General features: G+C 42.7%; 1 protein-coding gene across 1 annotated transcript in view; it reads right to left on the bottom strand.

Moving 5' to 3' along the window:
* NBEA (neurobeachin) overlaps positions 1–24,694 on the bottom strand; it is a 1,994,973-nt gene that overhangs the window by 606,835 nt on the left and 1,363,444 nt on the right. Inside the window, 1 exon segment of the mRNA XM_030200381.1 lies at positions 23,195–23,319. Coding sequence (XP_030056241.1) covers positions 23,195–23,319 — 125 coding nt within the window.

Genomic DNA, 24,694 nt, shown 5'->3' with positions numbered 1-24,694 from the left:
CTCCAGCCTTTCCCTTCCCTCACAGACAGTGTCCCACCTTCCTATGATGACATATTTCCTGTTTCCGCGAGGGCGGGACACTGTCTGTGAGGGAAGGGAAAGGCTGGAGGCGAGCCCGCTTGCTGTGCTGTTTTCTTCACTGCTGTCGCTGCGACTGCAAATAAAAGGTTCAAACGTGGGGGGGGGGGGGGAGGAAGGAACAGAGAAGAGGGCTGTCGGGGAGCTGAGGGAGGGCAGGTGGGGCTGGGTTGGAACTGAAGGAGACTGAAAAGGGGAGCTGGGGAAGTCACTGGACATGGATTGGATGGGATGGTGGGGGGGGGGGGGTTTCAAAGGAGGCCTGGACGTGGATAGGGGGGAGAGCAGAGGAGAATCGCTGGACATGGATGGGAAGGGAGGGCAGGGGAGAGAGGTGAAATCACTGGACATGGAGGGGAGGGCTGGGCCAGAGAAGAATCGCTGGACATGGAGGGAAGGGGCAGAGGAGAATTGCTGGACATGGAGGGGAGGGGAGGGCAGGGGAGAGAAGAGAAATTGCTGGACATGGAGGGCAGGGCAGAAGAGTGAGGAGAATTGCTGGACATGGATGGATGGAGGGGGCAGGGGAGAGAGAACATTTGTTGGATATGGATGGAGGAGAGGGCAGGGGAGAATGGAGAGTTGCTGGACATGGATGGAGAGGAGGGAACTAGAACTCGGGGACTGAAAAGGGGGAGCTGGGGAAGTCACTGGACATGGATGGGAGGAGAGGGGGGTCAAAGGAGAATTGTTGAACATAGATAGGGGGGAGGGCAGAGGAGAATCACTAGACATGGATGGGAGAGGAGGGCAGGGGAGAGAGGATAATTGCTGGACATGGATGGAGGGAGCAGGGGAGAGAGGAAATTTTCTGGATATGGCTGGATGGAGGAGACGGGAGGGGAGAATGAAGAGTTGCTGGGCATGGATGGATGGAGGGGAGGGAAATCAGGAAGGAGATGCACATGGATGGAGGGGAGGAAAGAAAGGAGAAATGCTGGACATGGATGGAGGGGAGGGCAGGGAAGAGAGGAGAAATGTTGAACAAGGATGGAGGGAAGGAAAGACAGACAAAAGAAGGAGATGCACACGGATGGAGGGGAAGGGAGAGAGGAGAAATGATGGATATGGATGGAGGGGAGGAAAGACAGAGGAAGTACATGCACATGGATGGAGGGGAGGGGAGTGAGAAGACATGCTGGATATGGATGGAGGAGAAACTGCTGAATTTAAGGGCTGGATTGGAACACTTTGAGGGCAGATACTGAAACTCGAAGAAGGATAGGGACAGGGCTACAGATGGTAGAAATGATGCATAAGGACACAGGAGGATGGTGGACATGGTGAGTGAAAAAATATCAAATGGAAATAAGACACTGCATAAAACAGAAGACACTGGGACCAAAGCGAATGGAAAAACTAAATGATCAGACAACAAAGGTAGAAAAAAGTATTTTATTCAGAAATGTATTAATTGGAATATGTCAGCTTTTGGAAATTTGTATCTGAGATATTTTGCATGTAAGTTTCAGTTTTTCTAGTATTGCTGCATGCTGAGTCTGACTATGCCCCCCCCCCCCCCCCCAAATGAAACAAACTATGCCCATGGCTGGCATATGATTAGAACACATGATCTTTTCATGTACTAATTTAGAATCCTTTTGGTCAGATGTTTGGGAATGGATATCTCATTGTCCGTTAAATCTATATTGTCTTACAGACTGATTGTATTTTGCTCCATTTGCCTGTATGTTCAACTCTCTATGGAAAAAAAACAAAACAAAAAAAAACCTCTTTGATATCTTGATGTCAGTAGCATTGCAAGTAACCTTTTCTGAATGGAAAGATAGTACTAAAAGGGTCCCAAGAAACAGTAAGACAAACGATCCGCAAACTCCAAGACGACAAAAAAACAGATCAGTGGTAGATATACATACAGTGCTTTTTTTGTGCCAGTACGGCGTACCGGCACCTTTTTTTGTAGGTTCCCTCCCCGACCCAGTCCCATGCTGCCTACCAGCTCCATGCCGACGACCCTCTTCTCCTGCCACCCGGCACCGTGACCCAGCCTTTAAAAAAATCTATGAAGCGGCAGAGCGGTGCCTCGCGTCTGCCTGTAAAAGAAGAAAAATTGCCTCGTCGGCCGGCCTTCCCTCACTGTGTCCCGCCGTCTGACGTAACTTCCTATTTCCGCAAGGGCGGAACACAGTGAGGGAAGGCCCCCCAGCCTCCCCAGCCCAGCTGTGAGCTTCCCCGCCTGCCTCTTGCTCCAAATGTCCAGCAGCAACTAAAACCCAGCCTACCAGCTCTTACTGCAGCGATCGGTGTGTCCCCCTTCACGATCTCCAGGCTCTGTACTAGGCTTCAGGTGCGGGCATCTGTCTTCGGTCGTCCGATCGAATCGATGGTGCTACTAATTTGCCTTGATCGCTGTCAGTAGCGACACTGCAGCGATTAAGGCAGGCTGCCTCGGTCTTCCCAGTGATGCCTCCCGCCCTCTTCTGATGCAACTTCCTGTTCCGCGTGGGTGGGAGGCATCACTGGGAAGACTGAGGCAGCCTGCCTTAATCGCTTCGGTCGCTACCCTCAGCGATCAAGCTTTTCTTTATTCTCTCTTTCTCCTCCACCTCAGGACCAACCGGTTACCAGCTTCTGAAGATTTGGGAAAGGAAAGGCGCAGGATGCTGGTTTGAAACAGCCAAGGGCAGGAAGCAGCCCTCCGCTCTGCTCCTCCTCGTCTGAGCTCAGGCAGCCTGGAAATGCACAGAGGGTGAAAAGAGACGGTGTGTGCGTGACCGAGCCGGAGGGGGACGGAACGTGTGAGAGAGAAAGCGAGAGTGAACAATCCCTTCTCCAGGTCATCCCCTGCTGTAGAGTTTGAGAATGCAGATGAGGAGGAAGCTGTGAGCCCAACTTTTTCTTCACCCAGCTAGGTACGGACCCCCCAGTTCTGACGATGAGTGAAGTTGAGCTGGAAGGGGTGGGGAGGGTACAGCTTAGTAAAGACAAATTAGTTGCACCATTGGACCACAGAGAGGACAGTGAGAATCAGAGCCGCCGGGAGTTGGGGCTGTGAGGTTGGGGTGAAAGGAAAGGAGAGAAACGCTGGATTTGTGGAGGGAGGGAGAGGTGCTAGATCTGAGAATAAGAGGGTAGATACGGGGGGGGGGGGGGAGAGGGAGAGAGAGAGTGAGGATTGACAGAGTAGAAGAAAGTGGGAGATATATTGGAGATCTAAGAGAGAGCAATACTGGACCATGGGTGGGGGAAAGAGGAAGGCATTCAGGCCCCAGAGTAGGAGGAAAGAAAGACAGAGGAAGGTCAGGGAGACCGAGAAGAGATGCAGGGCATGGAGAAAGCATAGGGAAAGGGACACACAAGGGCAATGCTGGACACAATGAGGTAGGGTAGGGTAGGGTAGGGTGAGGAGGGACAAACAGGATGAAATGCAGGAAAGAGCAACACAGAGAGACACAGGGGGAAGATGCTGAGTGTAATGGGAGGACAGAGACACTGAGAGGGCAGATGGAACATAGGGACAGGGAGACACAGAATGGAGATGCTGGACGGGACCAGTAGGGACACAGATGGAAGATCAATGGTGGACAAGACAGAAGAAATGTCAAACGGACAGGGGATACTGCAAAAACAGGAAAAACAGAAAATAGACCCTGGACCAGCGTGACTACAAAAATAAAATGCGCAGCCAGCAAGGTAGAAAGAAGAATTTTATTCTGAATTTATTAATTGAAATATCAGCTTTTGGAAATGTGCACCTGTGATATTTTGCATGTAAGTTTCAATTTTTCTAGTATTGCTGCATGCCGAGTCTGACTTCTTGAGGTAACTTTCCAGTTTTGCCTTCATATCTGTTGTGTCATGTGTTTTTCATGTGTGATCAAGATGCAGTATTCTGCTAGCGTGTAGTATTTGCCGGCATTTTGTTTTGTTTTTTTTGTTTCACTAGGTCGTGTACTGGTGTTTTAGAGCCCGGTGTAATTATAGTGCTGCCTTTCCACGCATAAGGTTCCTGTCCTTGGGAATTAGTGCTGTTATGGTTTGGTAAGGTTATAAGTGTGTTTTTGCACAAGTTTGTGTATAGTGTTTTGCAGTAGAGAGATTGTGTGTTGGCCTTACTGAGGTGGCACCAAAACATCAGAAAGGGTGTAGAGCCTAAATCATGACACACTACCTCTTGAGGGATCTACACATGGTCGTTAATAAAAGGAGCTCGTTGTGACCACTATCCACACTAAAAGGGTGTTTTGTGGCTCTACATGAGAATTGTGATATTATGATCCCTTGTTTCATATTTATTTTATTTTTTGTTACATTTGTACCCCGCTCTTTCCCACTCATGGCAGGCTCAATGCGGCTTACATGGGGCAATGGAGGGTTGTTGACGGTCTGCATTTTCCGTATGGGTGGTATATTGGTGTATTAGTGTCTGTCTAGTGTTATGGTACAGTAAGGTTCTGAGTGTGTTTTTGCACAAATTTGTGCATAGTGTTTTACAGTTGAGCGATTGTGGTTAGTATATGCTTTGAGCAACCACTTTATTCTTTGACATATGATACATATCTAATATCTAAATTTAATAAAAGATATTAATTGTGACTTTTATTTTTACTTATTTTTTTTCTTGTGTTGTCAATTGTGGATATAAGCTCCGCCCCTGGCGCCACCCCTAACCCCACCCCCTTTAGCCTCCCCAAACAGTTGGGCCACCGACCGCCTATGACTATAAGCCATTGTAAAAAGAAGCATTCCGAAGGAAATGTTTATAATTGGGGAATAAAGGGGGCAGAAGGCACGATATTCAGAGTGATTTAAGAGGGCAGGAGAAGCTCTGGGTTGCTTAAATTTCTCTGAGCCGCCTAACCAACAATATTCAATGACATTACACCGGGCAATGTTACTGAATATCATCTCTAACTGCCCACGTCAAAAGTGGGAGGCACTCAGGAGGAATCAGTAGTTATGTGGGTGCCAGGAATAGTCAATGCTCAGACTGGCATAGCTAGGCAGGCCAAAGCTGTCCTAACTTTGGCCAACCTAGCTATGTGGGTCCCGGCACTGAATATCTGCCAGGACCCACATGTTTTTGGTTTGTTTTTTTTAAACTCCCTGATCCCTTGAAAATGCCCTTCCTCCTTTCTTCCCTCTCCACACAGTCCACAAGTCACAAACCCCCTCACACCTTCCCAGAACAACCCCCCAATCCCATGGGTCTACGTTATATCCTTGATGGTCCAGTGGGGTCAAAGGCCACTCACTCCTGCCTCTTGCGGCCACTAAAAGGAAATGGCTGTTGTGGCCTGGCTCTGAATATTGGGAGCTAATCTAGGTGGCAACAGTAAGCATTTAAAAACATGCTGACTACCACTAGCTGAATATTGGCTGGAGTATATATACATTTTAAAATGTATTTATGTGTTTTTTCCACAGATTGGCTGCTTGCACAACTAAAGTGGCCTAGTGGTTAGGGTGGTGGACTTTGGTCCTGAGGAACTGAGTTCAATTCCCGGAATAGGCAGCTCCTTGTGACTCTGGGCAAGTCACTTAACCCTCCATTGCCTGCCGCATTGAGCCTGCCATGAGTGGGAAAGCGCGGGGTACAAATGTAACAAAAATAAATAAAAATTAAAATTTCTGGTACACACCTTGCTGCTAATATCAAAGAGAAACTACCTGGGTAGTTCCCTTGTAAAAATCAGCTAAATGATATGTATGTTAAAAAGTAAACATTTACCTTCATCCTAGGCCAAATTTTCAAAATTGAATCCAAAATGTTCTAATTATAATTAGCTATTTGAAATGGAAAAAATTCCATAAAAATAAGAACATAAGAGCATGATTTAAAAGCATTTGATGAATAATTATATAAGTAAAATATGAGACAAAAATATTTTGAGTCAATAAACGAAGAATTCAGAACTTATTCTTAAAAATATTTTCAAAAAGTACTAAAATTATAACAAAGAAAACAAGTACATAACAGAAACAGTTTTTGTCCATGGAAAAGGATATCAAGGACACTTGCAAGTGAAAGAACAGGATCAATATTAATGCAATTTCTATTTCATGCTTGCCCAGCTCCAATATACTCTGATTATGTGAACTGCCAGTAACACTGAAAAGGTTATTAGAGCAAGAGGTGGAAATGAAACACACTTTTTATATTGACAGGTCTGCTAACAAAGAGTTTAGATTTTCAAACAGATGAAACACATTTGCACAATTAGGTTTAGATAGGAAAGGGGGATTTTACTTACGCCTAATCATGAATTTTCCTTGGAAAACAGAGATTACTCAAAACAGATCACCAATGAGGAACACTTATAAAATGGTATCACAAGGAATAAATAAAGATTTAAAACATAACCTTAATGAAAGAGTACAATAAAAAGGTAAAAGGAAATGTGACAGAATTTAGAGAATGGCTTCAAGAGATGCTGATTTAGGGCTATTTTGGCACTTACTGCTCAGTAATAGCACAAATTAACAAGCAGTAAGTGCAAAACTTGTGTGGTAAATACAGGGGTTGTGCCTTGCATTTACCGCACAGGGCACACAGCATACTCCACCCATCACCAACTCAACCTTACCCCCAGCCCTCAGATTCCCCTCAACATGTAGCATGAACGTCCATAGTTCTTGAAGCTGTCATAGAGTCCGATATTCCTTGCTAGTTTCACATTCGAGGGAGGGAGGGGATAGGAACCACTAGGGGATGAGGGAGGTGATTTACCTTAATCCCTGCAATGGACAGCTGCTCAGTCATAGCATCTTTCTGTAACATGGATGTGCCACGTACAGGTGTAAATAACAACATCCATCTTACTGGACGTAGCTGTTTCCTCCCTTCTATAGTTGGAGCTGAACGTCCATATTTTGCCCCTTCCCTAGTCCCACTCAAAACACGCTCAGGCCCCAGACCAAGCCACGTTGCCATAAGGACGTACTGCAATTTTAGACATCAATATCCTGGCTTTATAAAATATCCATACCTTGGCTTTATAAAATATCCCTTTGGTCCATGCAATATGGACCAAAGGGATATCTGGCCATTATAAAGAATCAAATTGAAAATATCATCCATTAAAAAGTATATGCACCACTACTAACTATTTCTATAGTACTACTATATGCACAGAGAATTGTACACAAACACATAAGAGACAATCTATTTAAGACACATAAAAGAGAATAAATAAAAGATTAGAGAGTTTAATTTATTACAGGAATGATGAAAACAAATGGAATATTAAATAGGTAATACTGGGATAAGATTTAAAAGCAGCCTAAAAAAAGAAGTGGTTGTAGCTTGTATTTGAATAAGTCTAAATATGAAGTCTGACATACCAACTCAGAAGTACATAGAATATAAGTGTTGCTATATTGGGACACGTTGAGTTCGGGTTCCTCTTTCCCACATGCATCACTTTGCATTTGCTCACAAGCATCATATGCCATTTGGATGCCCAATCTCCCAGTCTCAAAAGGTCTTCTTGTAATTTTTCACAATCCTCTTGCAATTTGACAACTTTGAAAAATTTTGTATCATCAGCAAATATAATTACCTCACTAATTACTCCTATCTCTAGATCATTTATAAATATGTTAAAACACAGAGGTCCCAGCACAGACCCCTGGGGAACCCCACTATCTACCTGTCTCCATTGAGAATACTGACCATTTAATCATATTGTCCATTTTCTATCTTTTAACCAGTCTTTAATCCATAATAGAATATTACCTCCTATCCCATGACTCTCCAATTTCTTCTGGAGTCTTTCAAGGAGTACTTTGTCAAATGCCTTTTGAAAACCAGATATACAATATCAACAGGCTTTATCCACATGTTTGTTCACCCCTTCAAAGAAAAGTAGTAGAACGGTGAGGCAAGATTTCCCTTCACTAAATACATGGTAGTTCTATTTTTAGGTTTCAATTTGCTGTTTTCAAGTTTACCTCATTTATTGTATTTATCTTTATTCTTGGTTATTTAACCGTTGCTATGCTCTTAACAAAATTGCAAATTTTATGTTAAACTGTACCTACTATACACCACCTTGGGTGAATCTCTTCATAAAGGCACCACCTTGGGTGAATCTCTTCATAAAGGCAGTTAATAAATACCAATAAATAAATGTTGGCTTTGTCTCATTAATCTATGCTTTTCAATATACTCTGTAATTTTGTTCTTTATAATAGTCTCTACCAATTTGCCCGGCATCAAGATCAGGTTCACCGGTCTATAATTTCCCAGATTACCTCTGAAACCTTTTTTGAAAATCGGCATTACATTGGCCACCCTCCAATCTTCTGGTGCCATGCTTGATTTTAATGATAAATTACATATTACTAACAATAGTTCTGCAAGTACATTTTTCAATTCTATCAGTACTCTGGGATGAATACCATCTGGTAGCCTTGTGGTTAGTGCAGTGGACTTTGATCCTGGGGAACTGAGTTCGATTCCTACTGCAGCTCCTTGTGACTCTGGGCAAGTCACTTAACCCTCCATTGCCCCTGGTACAAAATAAGTACCTGAATATATGTAAACCACTTTGAATGTAGTTGCAAAAACCTCAGAAAGGCAGTATATCAAGTCCCATTTCCCCTTCCCTTTCTTTTTGTCAAATTGCCCAATTACATCTTCCAGATTTACAGAGATTTCATTAAGTTTCTCTGACTAATCAGCTTTTTTTTTTTTTTTCTTATAATTTATTTATTCATTTCTTTCAATAACTTTACAAGCAAAAAAAAATACTTGCTCAGAAAAGAGAAGTTAATACAAGAAATTAAATAAAGAACATGTAAAAAGAAAATATAATTATTCTTAATTCTCATAAATCCTCATCTGGGATCCCAAGATGACATTATGGAGAGTGTGCGGATAGAGATCTAAAAAATCCCTTTAAATAATATTTACACAACTGGACATGTGACGGTTTATTTATACTTGAGCTTCTAAGTGTCTTCAGTTCCGTCTTGTCTTGCTGTAACAAATGATAACAACTGAGAAGGTTCGTAAAAAATGAATTTCTGTGACCGGTAACCGACCAAACATTTACACGGGTACTTGAGGAAAAATGTACCACCTACTTGAAGTGTCTGTTGTCGAAGTTGAAGAAATTGCTGATGCCGTCTCTGTGTGTCTCTCGACACATCGGGGAAAATTCGGACTTTTGATCCTTTAAACAAGTTTTCTTTCTTTTGGAAAAAAAGTCTCAAAATCCAAAGTTTATCATGAGGCAAGGCTACTGTAGCTACCAAGGTAGCTGTTGTTAACTGTTCCAAGTCTGTCATCTCGAGTAAAGCAGAGACATCTATCGGTTGGTTATCCTGAGGTGTTTTCTTATTATCTCCTTTAGTAGGGAGATAATATACTTGTTCAAAGGGGGGGATATTTTCTTCCCCAATCCCTAGTGTCTCTTTAAGGTAGTTTTTTAGCATTTCTCGAGGTGATACAAATTTTTGAACAGGAAAATTAATAAAGCGCAAATTTTTGCTTCTTGAATAATTTTCAAAATTTTCAGATTTTCTTCTTAAATACAGCAAATCTTTAATCATGGTATTTTGGATTTGGGCTGACTTTTGTAGGTCTTTTTCTTGCTTCTTCACTTGTTTATCCACAGTTTCCAATTTATTCTCAGTCTCTCTCAAATTTCTTTTCAAGTCAGTTATTTCTTCCGAAATTACTTTGAGGACAAATATTCTTTGCAAAATCCGCAATTAAGGTCACTTCACTCGGTTTTACTAAAGAAAAGGAAATTAGTTTGGTCGGTACCTGGAGTTGAATTGAATGTCTGCCCTTCTCCTGATCCGTCAGCAAAACTTCCCCCGACTTTGTTCCTTCAGATGATCCCGGAGGAATTAATATTCTCTCTGCTTCGCTTTCCACATCAATCTGGCCTCCCGACCTCGAGCTTCTGGAATCTCTGAGCTCGAGGATGCCGCAATGGGAGAGCTAGCGCCAAGTGGCTGCGGGGGCGGGGCTCGGGTGTCGGGGCTAAGAGAGACTTCCAGCCCATAGCTCCTCTCCGAATCTCCCCTTGTATTGGGTGAAGCAAGCAGGCCGCCTTCCGACATCAATGTTTCCGTGGCCCACTGCAGAAAAGGTAAAATGGATACTGGGCGACGCTGGGGGGTAGCGGCAGGGGCCTGACCTCTGCGTTTAGGCATTTTTTTGCTGCGGAGTAAGAGCGGGTTCACACACGTCCATTCCTAGCGGCGGCCATCTTGGAATCCTGACTACTCAGCTTTGAATACCATTTCTGGCACCGGTATCTCTCCCATATCTTCCTTGGTGAAGACCAAAGCAAAGAATTCATTTAATCTGTCCGCTATGGCTCTGTCTTCCCTGAGAGCCCTTTTTACCCCTGTCATTTAGCGGTCCAACTGATTCTTTTTCCGGCTTCTTGCTTCTAATATACTTAAAAAAGTTATTATGCCTTTTTGCCTCCATCACAATCTTCTTTTCAAAGTCTCTCTTTGCCTTCCTTACCAGCGCTTTGCATTTGACTTGCCAATCCTTAAGCTGTTTCTTATTATTTTCAGTTGGATCCTTCTTCCATTTTATAAAGGATTTTCTTTTAGCTCTCATAGCTTCCTTCACCTCACTTTTTAACCATGTCGGCTGTCATTTGGCCTTCCTTATTCCTTTTTCAGTACATGGAACATAACTGACCTGGGCTTCCAGGATGGTATTTTTGAACAGCAACACCTGATGTAAATTTTTGACCTTCACAGTTGCTACTCTAAGTTTTCTTTTTTCAATATTCTTCTCATTTTATCATAGCCTCCTTTTTGAAAGCTGAAAGCTAACATATTGGATTTCCTGTGTGTAAATACTCCAGAGATATCATCAAATTTGATCACATTATGATCACTGTTGTCAAGCAGCCCCAGCACCATTACCTCCTGAACCAAATCATGTGCTCGACTAAGAACTAGGTCCAGAATTCTTCTTCCTTTTGTTGGCACCTGTACCAGCTGCACCATAACGCAGTCCTTGATTCTGCCAAGGAATTTTACCTCCCTAGCATGCTGCAATGTTACATTTACCCAGTCAATATCAGGGTAATTGAAACCACTCATTATTATTGTTTTCCTCAGTTTGTTAGCCTCTCTAATTTCTGATTACATTTCTACATCTGTCTGTTTATCCTGGCCAGGTGGACAGTAGAACACTTCTATCACTATCTTTTTCCCTATTCACATGGAATTTCAATCCAAAGGGATTGCAAGATGTGTTTTGTGTCCTACAGAGTTTTTAGCTTATTTGATTCAAGGCCCTCCTTAGCAACTGTACAATGCTACCCCCTCCACCAATTCGATCCACCCTATCACTAAGTTATAATTTATACCCTGGTATGACAGTGTCCCACTGGTTATCCTCCTTCCATCAGGTCTCATAGATGCTTTTGATATCTAATTTTTCATTTAGTGCAATATGTTCTAACTCTCCCATCTTATTTCTTAGGCTTCTGGCATTTGCATATAGATATTTCAGACTATGTTTGTTGTTCCTATTTACATCTTGCTCAGCAGTTGACAATGATAATTTACAATCTTGAAAATCTAACTGCTTTTTATTTAAAGACACCTGGTCTACTACGGGTCTCTATTGCAAACTCGCTATTGGGATACCCTATCTTCGATGTTTTGGTGATATCTTTGAAAAATACCTTGTTCCGAACCATGCAATTTTGAACAAATGTCGGCCTTCCCCTATTTCTAGTTTAAAAGCTGCTCTATCTCCTTTTTAAATGCCAATGCCAGCAGCCTGGTCTCACCCTGGTTAAGGTGGAGCCTATCATTCCCCCGAAAGTTGCCCAGTTCCATAGAAATCTAAAACCCTCCTCCCTGCACCATTGCCTCATCCATGCATTGTGATTCCGGAGCTCTGCCAATTTCTTTGATCCTGTGCGTGGAACAGGGAGCACTTTTGAAAATGCTATCCTAGTGGTTCTGAATTTAAGCTTTCTACCTAAGAGCCTAAATTTGGCTTCCAGAACCTCTCTCCCACATTTTCCTATGTCACTGGAACCCACATACCAAGACATCCAGCTCCTCTCCAGCACCATCTAAAACCCTAGCTGGGTGACGTTTGAGGTCCACCACCTTCGCACCAGGCAAGCAAGTGACCAGGCAATCCTCACGTCCACCAGCCACCCAGCTATCTACATGCCTAATAATCAAATCACCAACTATAACAGCCATGTTAACCTTTCCCTCCTGGGCAGAAGCTCCTGGAGACACATCCTCATTGTGAGAGGATATTGCATCCCTTGGTGAGCTGGTACTGGCTACAAGATTACTTTCAGCATCACCAGGGTGATGCTCTCCTTTTAGGAGACCTCCCTCCTCTAAGGCAGGACAGGAGATGCCAGACTGGAGGTGGGACCTCTCTACAACATCCCTGTAGGCCTCCTCTATTTACCTCTCTGTCTCGCTTAGCTCCTACAAGTCTGTACTCTAGCTGCAAGAGAACAGACTTGTCTGAGAGCCAGGAGTTCTTTCCATTGAGCATATACATATAAACTCTCACCAACTGAAAGATAATCATACATGTGACACTGAGTGCAAAAGACTGGATAGCACCCCTCTTGCTGCTCAACTGCTGTCTGCATCTTAGTATTATAGAGCTGTTTAATTAAAACTTCTTAAGGTACTAGAAATATCAGATGAATGTAAAGTGCCTTAAGATTATATGATATAATATGTAGAGGAGTGTGGTAGCCGTGTTAGTCCACTCTTAAGGTTATCAATAGAAATCAAACAAAATAAAACATGGAAAAGAAAATAAGATGATACCTTTTTTATTGGACATAACTTAATACATTTCTTGATTAGCTTTCGAAGGTTGCCCTTCTTCCTCAGATCGGAAATAAGCAAATGTGCTAGCTGACAGTGTATATAAGTGAAAACATTCAAGCATTACTATGACAGTCTGACAGGGTGGGAGGATGGGTGTGGGTCGGAGGTATGCATGGGGACATCAAAGCATATCATTGATATTCTAACAGGATGGGTGTGGATAGGTGAGGGGTGGGGTGATCAACAGAGACATACAGCTTTATGGTTTATAATGGGCTAGGAACCCCAGGTCCTTGTTAAGTTCTTTCTGTTGGGTGTTAAAATATTCAATCATTCTGACTTCAAAGGTCTTACGTTCTTGTATGGTTTTAAAGTTACCTTTCAGTATTCTCACTGTGAAATCACTGGTACAGTGTCCTGGTTCTGTGAAGTGCTGTCTCACCGGGGTGGGAGCCCTACTGGCTGTATTGTTCATGTGATGTCTATGTAAATTGAATCTTGTCTTAAGCATCTGGCCTGTTTCTCCAATATAGCATCCTTCGTTACATTTTTTACACTGAATGATATATACCACATTGGAAGATGAGCAAGTGAAATATCCCTTTATGTTGAATGTCTTTCCTTTGTGGGTAACTGTGGGGTCCTGTGAAATATTTTGGCATAGTTTGCAACTGGATAAATTACAGGGACGTGTGCCCTTCTGTTTCTTTTCAGTCTGTGATGGAAGTTTACTTCTGATTAGCTTGTGTTTTAAGTTGGGTGGTTGTCGGAAGGCCAGTACTGGTGTGGATGGGAATATCTCTTTCAGTAATTCATCCTCCTGGAGTATAGGTTGTAGATCTCTTATGATTTATGATATAATGATTTATGATATAATATGTAATTTATTTAGTGTTTCTCAGAAACTAATTAAATGTAATTAAAACTCTAATGAACACTCTCTTCTTGTTGTCCTAATTAGAATAATTGACTATAAATGAAGAGTTGAGCTAGGGGTGGGAGGGAGCTGAGGGGTGGGAATGATGAAAGAACTAGGCACTGTTGTGCCTTCTAGAGTCTATTTGTTAATGCTGTGGCATAAAATTTAAGTTTTAAAACTATGGGGAAAAGGGTATGGAGACCGTTAATAAAGTTTGCTGCTTTTTTTTTTTATTCTGTGTTTATCAATAACGTACAATTCCTCTTTTAAACCCAATCTTTAAGTTACCAAGCACAGAGCAAAATAATGACACATACTCAGAGAAATGTCCTCTAACTTCTCAGAAAGAAAGTTAAGTGGGACCTTTCCTCTCTATATTTTTTGAATTCTAAGAGGACTGCTTCAAACAGACCCTTTGAAACTAACCCATTAAGATTGCCCTTAATAACCTCTGCAACTATTCTACTTCCTCACACCTTAATTAACACCTAATTCAGGTCAGTAGCAGTGCTGCCTCTCTAGAAAACAAAGCTTGGCTGTTAAGTTTCTACCTCTAGAGAAAGTTTCAGTTTAAAACTATGAGGGAAAGGGTTGCACACTATGGAAACTAGTTAACAATGCTTGATTCTCTCTTTGTTTTTTATTTTCTAAGACTGAACTAGGCCCTGCTGTGTCTTCTTTAGACTACTTGGATAGAACTCAGATCTACAAATTTGCTATCAATACTGAGAAAGGTCTGTAGAGCAGACCTGGTGAAATTTCAGATTCTCCCACCTAGAAATCCTGTGCAAATAACCCCCCCCCCCCCCCAAATCTCACCAGAACTTTAAGTACCTGGGAAAGGGTGGGAAGAAAAGTGCAAACTCATTATGGGTGTGTTTCTGCGTTTCTGGAGGAAGGGAGGAGGAAGGTGCGCCAGTTTATGGCACATTGTGTGGGGGCTGGGGAATGCTGCATGATTGGACACGACTCTACTATTGGAAGAAATAATGGAGGATCTAGGAAAGGGCATATGTGTGACTGGGGCAGTGCACGTGGGGAAAATAGTTAAGTCTGAGTACCCTGAAGGGGAAGAAGAGTTGGAGTCACTAGTGGTAGACAGAACAGAGAAAGGCACTTAGATGGCCCATAAAATGTGGGCTATGATACAGCAGGTAGTGGAGAACGGCACTAACGGGGGCTGGCTGGTGTGCACAGGGTGCCGGTATTGGAGAGACCTGCTGCTGGTACAATTATGTTATGTGACCTGTGGAATGAGAGTTTTCAAAAAGGATAGGGGCTTTGCAGACTTGATTGGTGAGGGCCCCATCTGGTTGATGGCAAGGGAGAGAACGAATCCGCTTTGGAACGAGACATAAAGAATCAGGAGAGGGTTCAAGCTTCCGGTATGGTCCCAGGGAGAGACCCACTGGGTGGCATAGAAAATCTGGAAGGGGAGCTGCTCAATCTGGAGAATCTTTAGGTTCAAGAAGAAGGAGGAGTGCAGAGACAGCCTCTAGTGAGTGTGACGAACAATGGGAGATTAGTACTGATTTGCCATGCACCACTTGTTCCTCTTCAACAGGAATCAACTGGGTGTGGCCAATGAGGGACTCATCAAAGAATCTGACGGGATTCGAGTTTGTGGCTTTAAGAGAGGTGATACCTCCGGAAGTGGTGGTGGTGGCCTCAGAGGATAAGGCCTTTCCGGTGGTTCCACCAAATAGTCCAGTGTGGATAAAGTTGCTGAAGGTGGAGAGCAAAGAATCTTATGGAGAGTACTCATTGTCACCAAGATGAGTTCCCCCAGGCAGATCACTATGCTCAAGTATTTATGCCATGCCAGGGGGGCCTTTGAATACAGTGGTCCCAGGGTGATGGCCAAGAAGGGATGGTCTGAAGTTATCAGGTCGAGCGCTTCTTCAAAAGCTTGGATCTTGGTCCAGTATCTGTAATATGTGGGGTCTGAGTACCCTTATGTCCCCCTACCAGTCATGAGGTGTAGAGAGAGACTTTGATAAAGGATGCTATTCATCAACAGATGGGTCAGTACCCAAACCATCTGGTGGGACCCAGGGATTCCCGTGTCTGTTGGTATGTTGACCTAAAATATAAAGACTGGGTTGTGGGATGTTCTATCTATAAGCAGAGGGTAAAGATTGTGGATTCCCATTTTCAGGTCTGTAGCCCTCCTAGGAAGTTAAATGAGGGCTTGATTGTGCAGAAGCCTGATCCCAAATGGTAAGGCTGAACCAGAACCCTGGAGTAGAAAGAAAGAAATGTAGACTAATTCACCGTTGGTTTTATAGAAATAATAAAGAGGAGGGAAAGATGGTTGGGGGGGGTGGGGTTCAGCCTTGATTATGTAAAGCAAAGTACTTACCTGTAGTAGGTGTTCTCTGAGGAAAGGCCGCTTATTTTCAAATGTAGGTGAAGTCATCCGACGGAGCCCCAGTGCGGACGCTGAACTGCTAGTAATAAAAGAAAATTCTAGCAGCATCCCACCGTGCGTGCAGAGGTGCTTTCCCATCTGATGCTCAAGCTTGGGCCCCTCAGTCAGGTGAAGAGCTTAAAAAGTACAACCAAAACAACCCCTAGGGGAGTAAAAATAAGCAGACTGCTGTCCTCGGAAAACACCAACTACAGGTACGTATCTTTGCTTTCTCTGAGGACAAGCAGGCCACGTTATTCCCACCTGTGGGAATTCCTATTTACCAGGCTCACTGAAAACAAGAAAGCTAGGATAATTGAGTCTCTAAACGTCAAGACTAAAGCTTCAATCAACCTTAAACTATATATATACTAGGTGTAGGTGCAGCCTGGAACAGAACAACACAGGGCATAGGAGGGCTGAGTTGGATTCTAGACACTGAACAAATTCTTCAGAACTGCCTGTCCGAACCGGCTGTTGTGCTGGGTAGCCTGATTCAAACAGTAGTGGGATGTGAATATGTGGAATGAAGGCCACATTGCAGCCCTGCAAATCTCCTCTCTGGAGGCTGATCTCAAGGTGGCTACCGATGCAGCCATGGCTCTGACATTGTAAGCCATGACATGACCCTCAAGAGTCAGCCCAGCCTAGGCATAAGCAAAGGAGATGCAGTCTGCTATCTAATTTGAAAATGTGTGTTTGCTGATGGCCACCCCCAACCTGTAGGCGTCAGAAGAAAAGAAAAGCTGGGTGGACTGTCTATGGGTTTTAGTCAACTCCAGATAGAAGGCTAAGGCTCACTTGCACTCTACAGTATGTAGTACACTTTCATCAGGATGGACATGAGGTCTGGGGGAAAATGTTGGAAGAACAACTGACTGGTTAAGATGGAACTCTGACAAGACCTTAGGAAGAAACTTGGGGTACGTGCAGAGGAGTACTCTGTTGTGACGGATCTTCAGGCCTACCTGTTTAATACTGCTTTCGACTCCTGACTTGTAACTTTTATCTTATCCTTATGTGTCCTTCTGTCTGTCCTTTCCTTCTCCTTTTTCAGTCCTGTCTGTTTGTCCTGATTTAGATTGTAAGCTCTTTTGAGCAGGGACTGTCTTCTTCATGATCAATTGTAAAGCGCTGCGTACGACTGGTAGCGCTATAGAAGTGATTTATAGTAGTAGTAGTTTGGTGGGTGAGCTACTAGAGCTTGGAGCTCACTGACTCTGCAAGCTGAAGTGACTGCCATCAGAAGTACAACTTTCCAGGACAAAAACTTCAGATGGCAGGTATCCAGAGGCTCAACAGAAGCTTTCATCAGCTGGGTAAGGACTATGCTGAGATCCTATGACACAAATGGTGGTTTGTTAGAGGACTTTGTCAAAAACAAACCTCTCATGAAGCAAACAACTAAAGGTTGTACAGAAATGGATTCACCTCCTACACGCTGATGATAAGCACTAATTGCACTAAGATGAACCCTTACAGAGTTGGTTTTCCAATCAGAATCTGAGTGGTGCAGGAGGTACTCAAGCAGTCTATGTGTAGGGAAAGAGAAGGGATCTAGGGCCTTGCCCTCACACCAAATGGCAAACCTTCTACATTTAAAAGAGTAGCACCTCTTAGTAGAGTCTTTCCTGGAAGCCCACAAGGCACAGGAAAATACCCTCAGGCAATCCAAGTGATTTGCGTTCTAGGCTCTCAACATCCAAGCTGTGAGGGCTAGAAATTAGAGGATGGGATGCAGAAGGGACCACTCATTCTGTGTGATGAGGGTTGGAAGACAGTTCAGTCTCCATGGATCTTCTGACAATAACTCCAGAAGAAGAGGGAAACATATTGTTTGTGGCCAATAAAGAGCGATTAGTATCATAGCTCTTCGGTGTTGCCTGAGTTTTAGCAAGGTCTTTATCATCAGAGGTATAGGAGAATACACATAGAGAAGTCCTGTTTCCAATGTAGGAAAAAGGCATCCGATGCTCTGCCATGTGATCTGAACCTGGAGCACAACTGAGTGACCTTGTTCTTAAGATGAGTGGTGAAAAATACACCAAGGGGGTGCCTGATTCTTGGAAGATCTTTCAGGCTGTGCCTTTGAGAGTTCATTCATGCGATTGAAATATCCTGCCAAGTCTGTCTGCCAGGCAGTTGTTCTTGCTGGGAAGATATACGGCATGGAGGCTTATCCCATGAAGGAGAGCCCATTGCCACATATCCACTGCTTCCTGACAAAAGAGGTAGGATCCTGTAACCTCCCCCCCCCCCACCCCCCGGTTTGTTGACATAAAACATCACAACCTGATTGTGATCTGACCAACTAATTGTCCAGGTAAGGGAACATACACTCCCAGTCTGCGTAGATATGCTGCGACTACTGCCAGGCACTTGGTGAAAACTCTGTGGGTAGATGCTAGACCAAATGGCAGAACGCGATACTGGAAGTAATGTTAACCTACTCAAAATCTGAGATACTGCCTGTGACTGGGAAGTATTGGAATGTGAGTATGGGCATTCTTTAAGTCCAGAGAGCATAGCCAATTGTTTTTCTGAATGAGAGGGAGTAGGGTGCCCAGGGAATTCATTCTGAACTTCTTTTTTACTAGAAATTTGTTCAGGGCTGTTAGGTATAGGATGGGCCGGTATCTCCCCAATTTCGTGGTCACAAGGAAATATCTGGAATAGAACCCCTGCTCTTCTTCCCCTGGAGCACGGGTTTGACCGCTCGGGCCTGCAGAAGGGCAGAGATTTCTTCTAAAACTGCTTGCTTGTGCAGAGAGCTGATGTAAGATGCTCTTGGGCTGAAGGCTGGTATCTACACATTTCAGAGTAGTAGGACCTGTGCCTCTGCCCAGTTGAAAATCTTCTTGTAGGTTACTGACGTCAGACAGGGGCGGGCCCAGCAGGAGAAAGACGCGCCATCGAAGCTGGGCGAAGGCAGGCATCAGCTTTCTTCTTGCCCGTGCAGCGCCTTCGGACAGAGGAGAGAGGCGCTGCACGGGCCCGGTAAGAGGGAGGGGGGCCCGATGGAGGAGGGGAATGGCGGCGACGACCCCAAAAGGGGGCGGGGCACAGGACGGAGGATGTCGGGAGGCGGAGCTGAGGTGAGAGAGTAGTGAGGAAGGGAGGGGGGCAGGGGCTGCTAGAATTTTGCTTTTTCGGGGTGGGGGGAGCGGCGGAAAGTGGGGAGCAGCGGGGGGGGGGGCAAGGCCGTCCTTACAGGACGCTCCTGATGAGCGCCCTTGCCCCCTCCCGATCCTTTTTTTATTTTTATTTTTTTATGTGTTTTCTGACGTCCTTTGGACCAATCACAGCGCTTTTAGCTCTGCTAATGCGCTGGGATTGGCTCAAAGTTTGTTTATTTTTTCACTTAATGATTTTTCCTGGCACAGAGCTGTCCTAACGAGAGGTCCAGACCTCTCGTTAGATTTCCTGCCTTTTTCCTGCGTAAAGGCAATCGGAAAAGGTTAGTGCATGTCGTTTCAATGGGGTTTTCACACTAATTGCTCATCTCCATTCCGTTTTCGTTAGCTGCTGGCTTCCTCGGTAAAAGCCCTTTGATGCATGCAACGGATCAAATTTTCCTCGTTGGAGAGTCATTAAAGGCTCATTTAGCTTTAGTGCATCTGCCTCTTAGAGTATTGTGCTCAGTTTTGGAGGCCTTAGCTGGCTAAGGATGTAAAAAGACTTGAAGCGGTTCTGAGAAAAGTGGCAAAAATGGTAGGGGGTTTACGTAGCAAGACATAGTACAGAGACTTGCTGGCCTAAACACGTATACCCTGGAAGAAAGGAGAAACAGGGGTGATATAATACAGACGTTAAAATATTTGAAAGGTATTAATTCACAAACAAACCTTTTCCAGAGACGGGAAGGTGGTAGAACTAGCAAGCATGAATTAAAGTTGAAAGGGGGCACATTCAGGAATAATGTCAGGAAGTATTTTTTCACTGACAGAATGGTAGATGCCTGGAATACCCTCCCACGGGAGGCGGTGGAGATGAAAATGGTAACGGATTAAAAAATGCATGGGACAAACACAAAGGAATCCTGTTTACAAAGGTCGGATCCAAAGAAGATTAGGGGAGATTAGGTAGGAAAGCCAGTGCTGGGCTGACTTGTACGGTCTGTGCCCTGATAGAGGCTGTGCCCTGATAGAAGCTTGCCAGGTGCCCTTGGCCTGGATTGGCCGCTGTCATGGACAGGATGCTGGGCTCGATGGACCCTTGGTGTTTTCCCAGTGTGGCATTATTTAGGTACTTATGAATTAGAATTAGATGGGTGGAGCAGAGCTTTTCAGGGGGTTTTGACAACAACTACAGAAAGGCCAAGTGCAGGGCAGACTTCTACAGTCTATGCCCTAAAAATGACAAGGATAAATCAAGAACAGGTATACTATATGTAATGAGTTTATCTTGTTGGGCAGACAGGATGGATAGTACAGGTCTTTATCTGCTGACATCTACTATGTTACTATTTTCTATTATTGAGGAACTGGGTAGTGTAGAATAAGCTAGCAATAGGAAAAAAGAAGCACATTATGAGTGCCATTCTTAGTCTACACAAATTCATATTGTAATATTACATCAATGAGGAGCCCATACCTTATAACCATTGAGTATGTGAAATGTATCAGCTGGCTCAGTTTGAGTTGTGGCATTTGTCTTGGAAGTTCAAGCCAGCCACCACGTCTCAGAAATAAATTTGGTCTAAACTGCTGAGTTTAAGAGAAGGACTCTGCTAATCCTGACAATTAATGCTGTATGGAAGGGAACGCTGAGAGATGCCTTCAGAATACCCAGGAAGGACTTTTTTTTTTTTGGCTTATTGACGTGAAGCCTTGAATTTGGGAGAAGGGGGGTTTGTGTGTGAGTGTATGGGTTGAGTGAGGTATGCATGTGGAACTTGGGGTTTTGCAGTTATATAAAACTCTTACAGTGGGGTGACTGGCATACAAGCTCTCCTTCAGATAAGAAACAAGCTTTTGCTTTCTTTTGTATTTTTCTTTCTGTTGGTTCATTGATGTTTTGACTTGAGATACATGGCCTTACTGTACTTGTATTATGCATTGTTGATCATCTTGTAATGTTGTTTATGTTGAGTGCAGTCAATCTATTTGTCACAAGCTTCAAACGTTGCAAAATACAGCGGTAAGGTTGATCTGTAGGAAATTCAGGTTTTAGAGTGCAATTCCATTACTGTGTACCCTCCAATGGTTGCCAATGGAAGCCCGCACTATTTTTAAAATTTGTCAGGCTTTTTAATTCTTTATGGTTTAGCTCCACAATATTTGACCCCATTATTTATAATTCATGGAAAACATCTTGTATCTGATTACAGGCGTTATCTGTTCTTTCAATTTTCTTCCCCTTATAAGGTGGATTATAAAGCTGAATTGGAATCGACGTTCTTATCAAATAGCCAAATAGAGGAATATGCTTTTCTCTAATGTTTGCTGTCAAACTAATTACTTATTATTTAGAAAACAATCTAAAACATAATAAATCTATAAGATAATTGTTGTTAGTTTCCTTAGGTATTGAACTTGTAAGTTAAGGGGAAACGTATCTGTTTTCTTTTATGGATTGTGAGCCGCATTGATCCATATTTTGGTACCTGCAGCATATAAGTCTTAATTATATTGTACTGTATTATATAAGTAAAAGAAAAATAAGAAAAGAATATGCACCTACTAGGTGCCATGTTATAAAATTGCTCTCTATGGAGTAATACTTAAGTGAGCACCTTCATTTAGGTGTCACAATGCTGTGCAATAAGTGCCTATTCTATAACAGCATCAAGGCACTCAGCTTATAGAATACTAGGGTAACCTAGCATTGCTGATTCTAAGATTTACGCCCCCGCATTTATACCATCCTAGGCCTGCCATAATTATGACCATATAAATGCGGCAATGGTACAAGTAACTTACAGCATGCTGTAAGTGGGAGCTCTGTCCATGCTCTGCCCAGATATACATCACCTTGCATTTATGTGTGCCCTTGAAGAATAGCAAAGTGCTTATATTCTAATAAATTTACATGAGCGAGTGGCATGTAAATGTGGGTGCACACAATTATACAACTGTTCTTTGTATTCAAAGGTATTCCCAGGGGCAAAGAATAAGAACATAAGAACAGCCATGTTCAGTCAGACCAATGGTCTATCTAGCCCAGTATCCTGCTTCCAACAGTGGCCAATCCAGGTCACAAGTACCTGGCAGAAACCTAATATGTAGCAATATTCCATGATACCAATCCCGGGGCAAACAGTGGCTTCCCTCATGTCCATCTCAGCAACAAACTATGAACATTTCCTCTAACCGCTGTTTTCCCAGCCTTTGATAGCAGACTATTTACCGATCACTTGCCGACATTGCAGGTTTTGCTGTTTTGTGCTGCTCATGCTGGTTTTTTGTAAAGAAAATTCCTTTTTCCTTGACCTGACATTCAATTTACGACCGTTCTTATTTAAAAAAAATACAGACTAGCCCCTGACGCAGCCCTATTGTTGGGCGAAACACGGCCTGTGTCGGGCAATTATCTTACATACGGTATCTTCAATAACGTTTTTTGGATATTATACCGATCTGCTGGTTTGTTTTCCACGTTGGATTTTGCAGATCGTCTGCCTTGTTGTTTTCTGGGACCCTCTAACCGTTGTTACCATATCTTCCGGCAGTACAGAATTGGAATTGGCACTTAAATGCATATTTTACAAAGTAAGCATATATGCACCTATTCTTAATGGCAGATACACTGACACAAGTACACCACTCTCAGTGCAAGTGTAAAAGTATATGTCTCCTTTTCCTGGGGTAATTTAAAAAAAACACACATTGTCTTTATAAAATATGAGCAACATATGCACCTATACACCTTTCACATTTAGGTACCTTGTTATAAAATCACCCTCTTAAATTATTGAAATGAGTGACAGTGAAATTGTATTTATTTCCATTTAAAAAGAGAGAAAAAAAAAACCTTAAATGTGAAAGGCCTGATAAATACTAAAACACATGAGATCTGACCGTATTCCACTGCAGCTTTCAACATGGCTTCCGAATGAGTGGATCCAAATGCATTGCGAACAAATCGCCGTCTGCGACGTAGATCATCTTCCCAATAATCCAAACGCCAGAAATCATGCAGTTGGCTATGAAATTAAACACATAGAAGATTTACTGTATGCTAATGGTTTACAATTTAGTGAGTATGTATAATTTAGAAGTATTATATATAATAAAGGTCTGGTAGAAGTACAGACATATACAACATAAAAAGGGAATTTTTCTAAATGATTACCTTCATTTTACTTAGGGACTCAAGCCAGTCTATTTACAAGTCTTGTTTACCGCTAAAAAATTAATCAGAGAGTCCATTAACAAATGTAGCATCAAATTAAAAGTATTAATGGCACAGCTTTTTCTGCAGTGTTTTTTTAACAAGACTTGTAAATCATAGAATGATCCACAGTATATGTACTTTGACACTTAATGACTACAGACCCTCAGAAGATTCAACTTGGAAGTATAAAATATTGCCCACTTGAATTCTGAGGAACAATGATTAAATAACATGCTGAAATATTCATTGCAATAATTCCCCACTGCCCCCAGCAACCTGAGAAGATTGCAGTTGTATTCATTATTAATAATGCTGAATTAAAGCTGCAAAAATATTATAGCGTGCGGAAATTCTTCTGATAAATGATTATCCTCCAGTAACACAGCCCCTGGACAATTAGGTAGCATTCAGCTAATACAATTCACTAACATTCATAACTATCTTCAAGTTACAATATATTTTCTAGGTGCCGAACATACATTCATGCTTTCTGAAACACTTAAAAAATGTTGTACAAATATATCAGTAATCTCTATAGTACAAAAGGGAAATTCAAACTTATTTGAATAATAATTCCATAAACTTAGAAAGTTTGAATAAATAGTTTGTGGGTGTCTCTCAAGTAGAAGATATTTAAACAAAACGGAATCTCAAATCTTCCGATAGAGAAAAAATACGTATCAAGAACCCTCTATCAATTTAGGAGTCCATTTATATCATTGGTTCCAGCAAAGAAAAAAAGGGGGGAAAAACAAATCAGTCGCAAAAACTCACTATGAGTGAGAAAATCGAGTGATTTAAAAGAAACCCCTAACTCTTTGCTAATTTACCTAATGAGGGACACCGAACACCAAACTGTATTAAACTGAATATAACTCAAGTAATTAATAGAAACTGCATAAATCTACCCCTTAACTCCACCACACCCAACTGGTAACTTCAAGTTTTATCTAAATCCCATGTAAAAATCAGTAGTACTTAGCGTGAAAAACATGGGAGAGTCCAAACCGGTACCGGTAGGGGAGAAGCGAGTCAGCAGTCTCTTATTTCCTGGTCTCAGCCTCTTATACGATCCTTCAACAAGTGCGCCTTGTTTCGCCGAGACTATGGCTGCTTCAGGAAGGATGCAGGAACTAATCCAAAAACATTTCAACATGACCACAAAACCTGAGCTCCAGTCGCTG

The sequence above is a fragment of the Microcaecilia unicolor genome, chromosome 4, assembly GCF_901765095.1.
Source record: "Microcaecilia unicolor chromosome 4, aMicUni1.1, whole genome shotgun sequence".
Taxonomy (NCBI): domain Eukaryota; kingdom Metazoa; phylum Chordata; class Amphibia; order Gymnophiona; family Siphonopidae; genus Microcaecilia; species Microcaecilia unicolor.
This window is presented reverse-complemented; position numbering and strand designations above follow the sequence as displayed.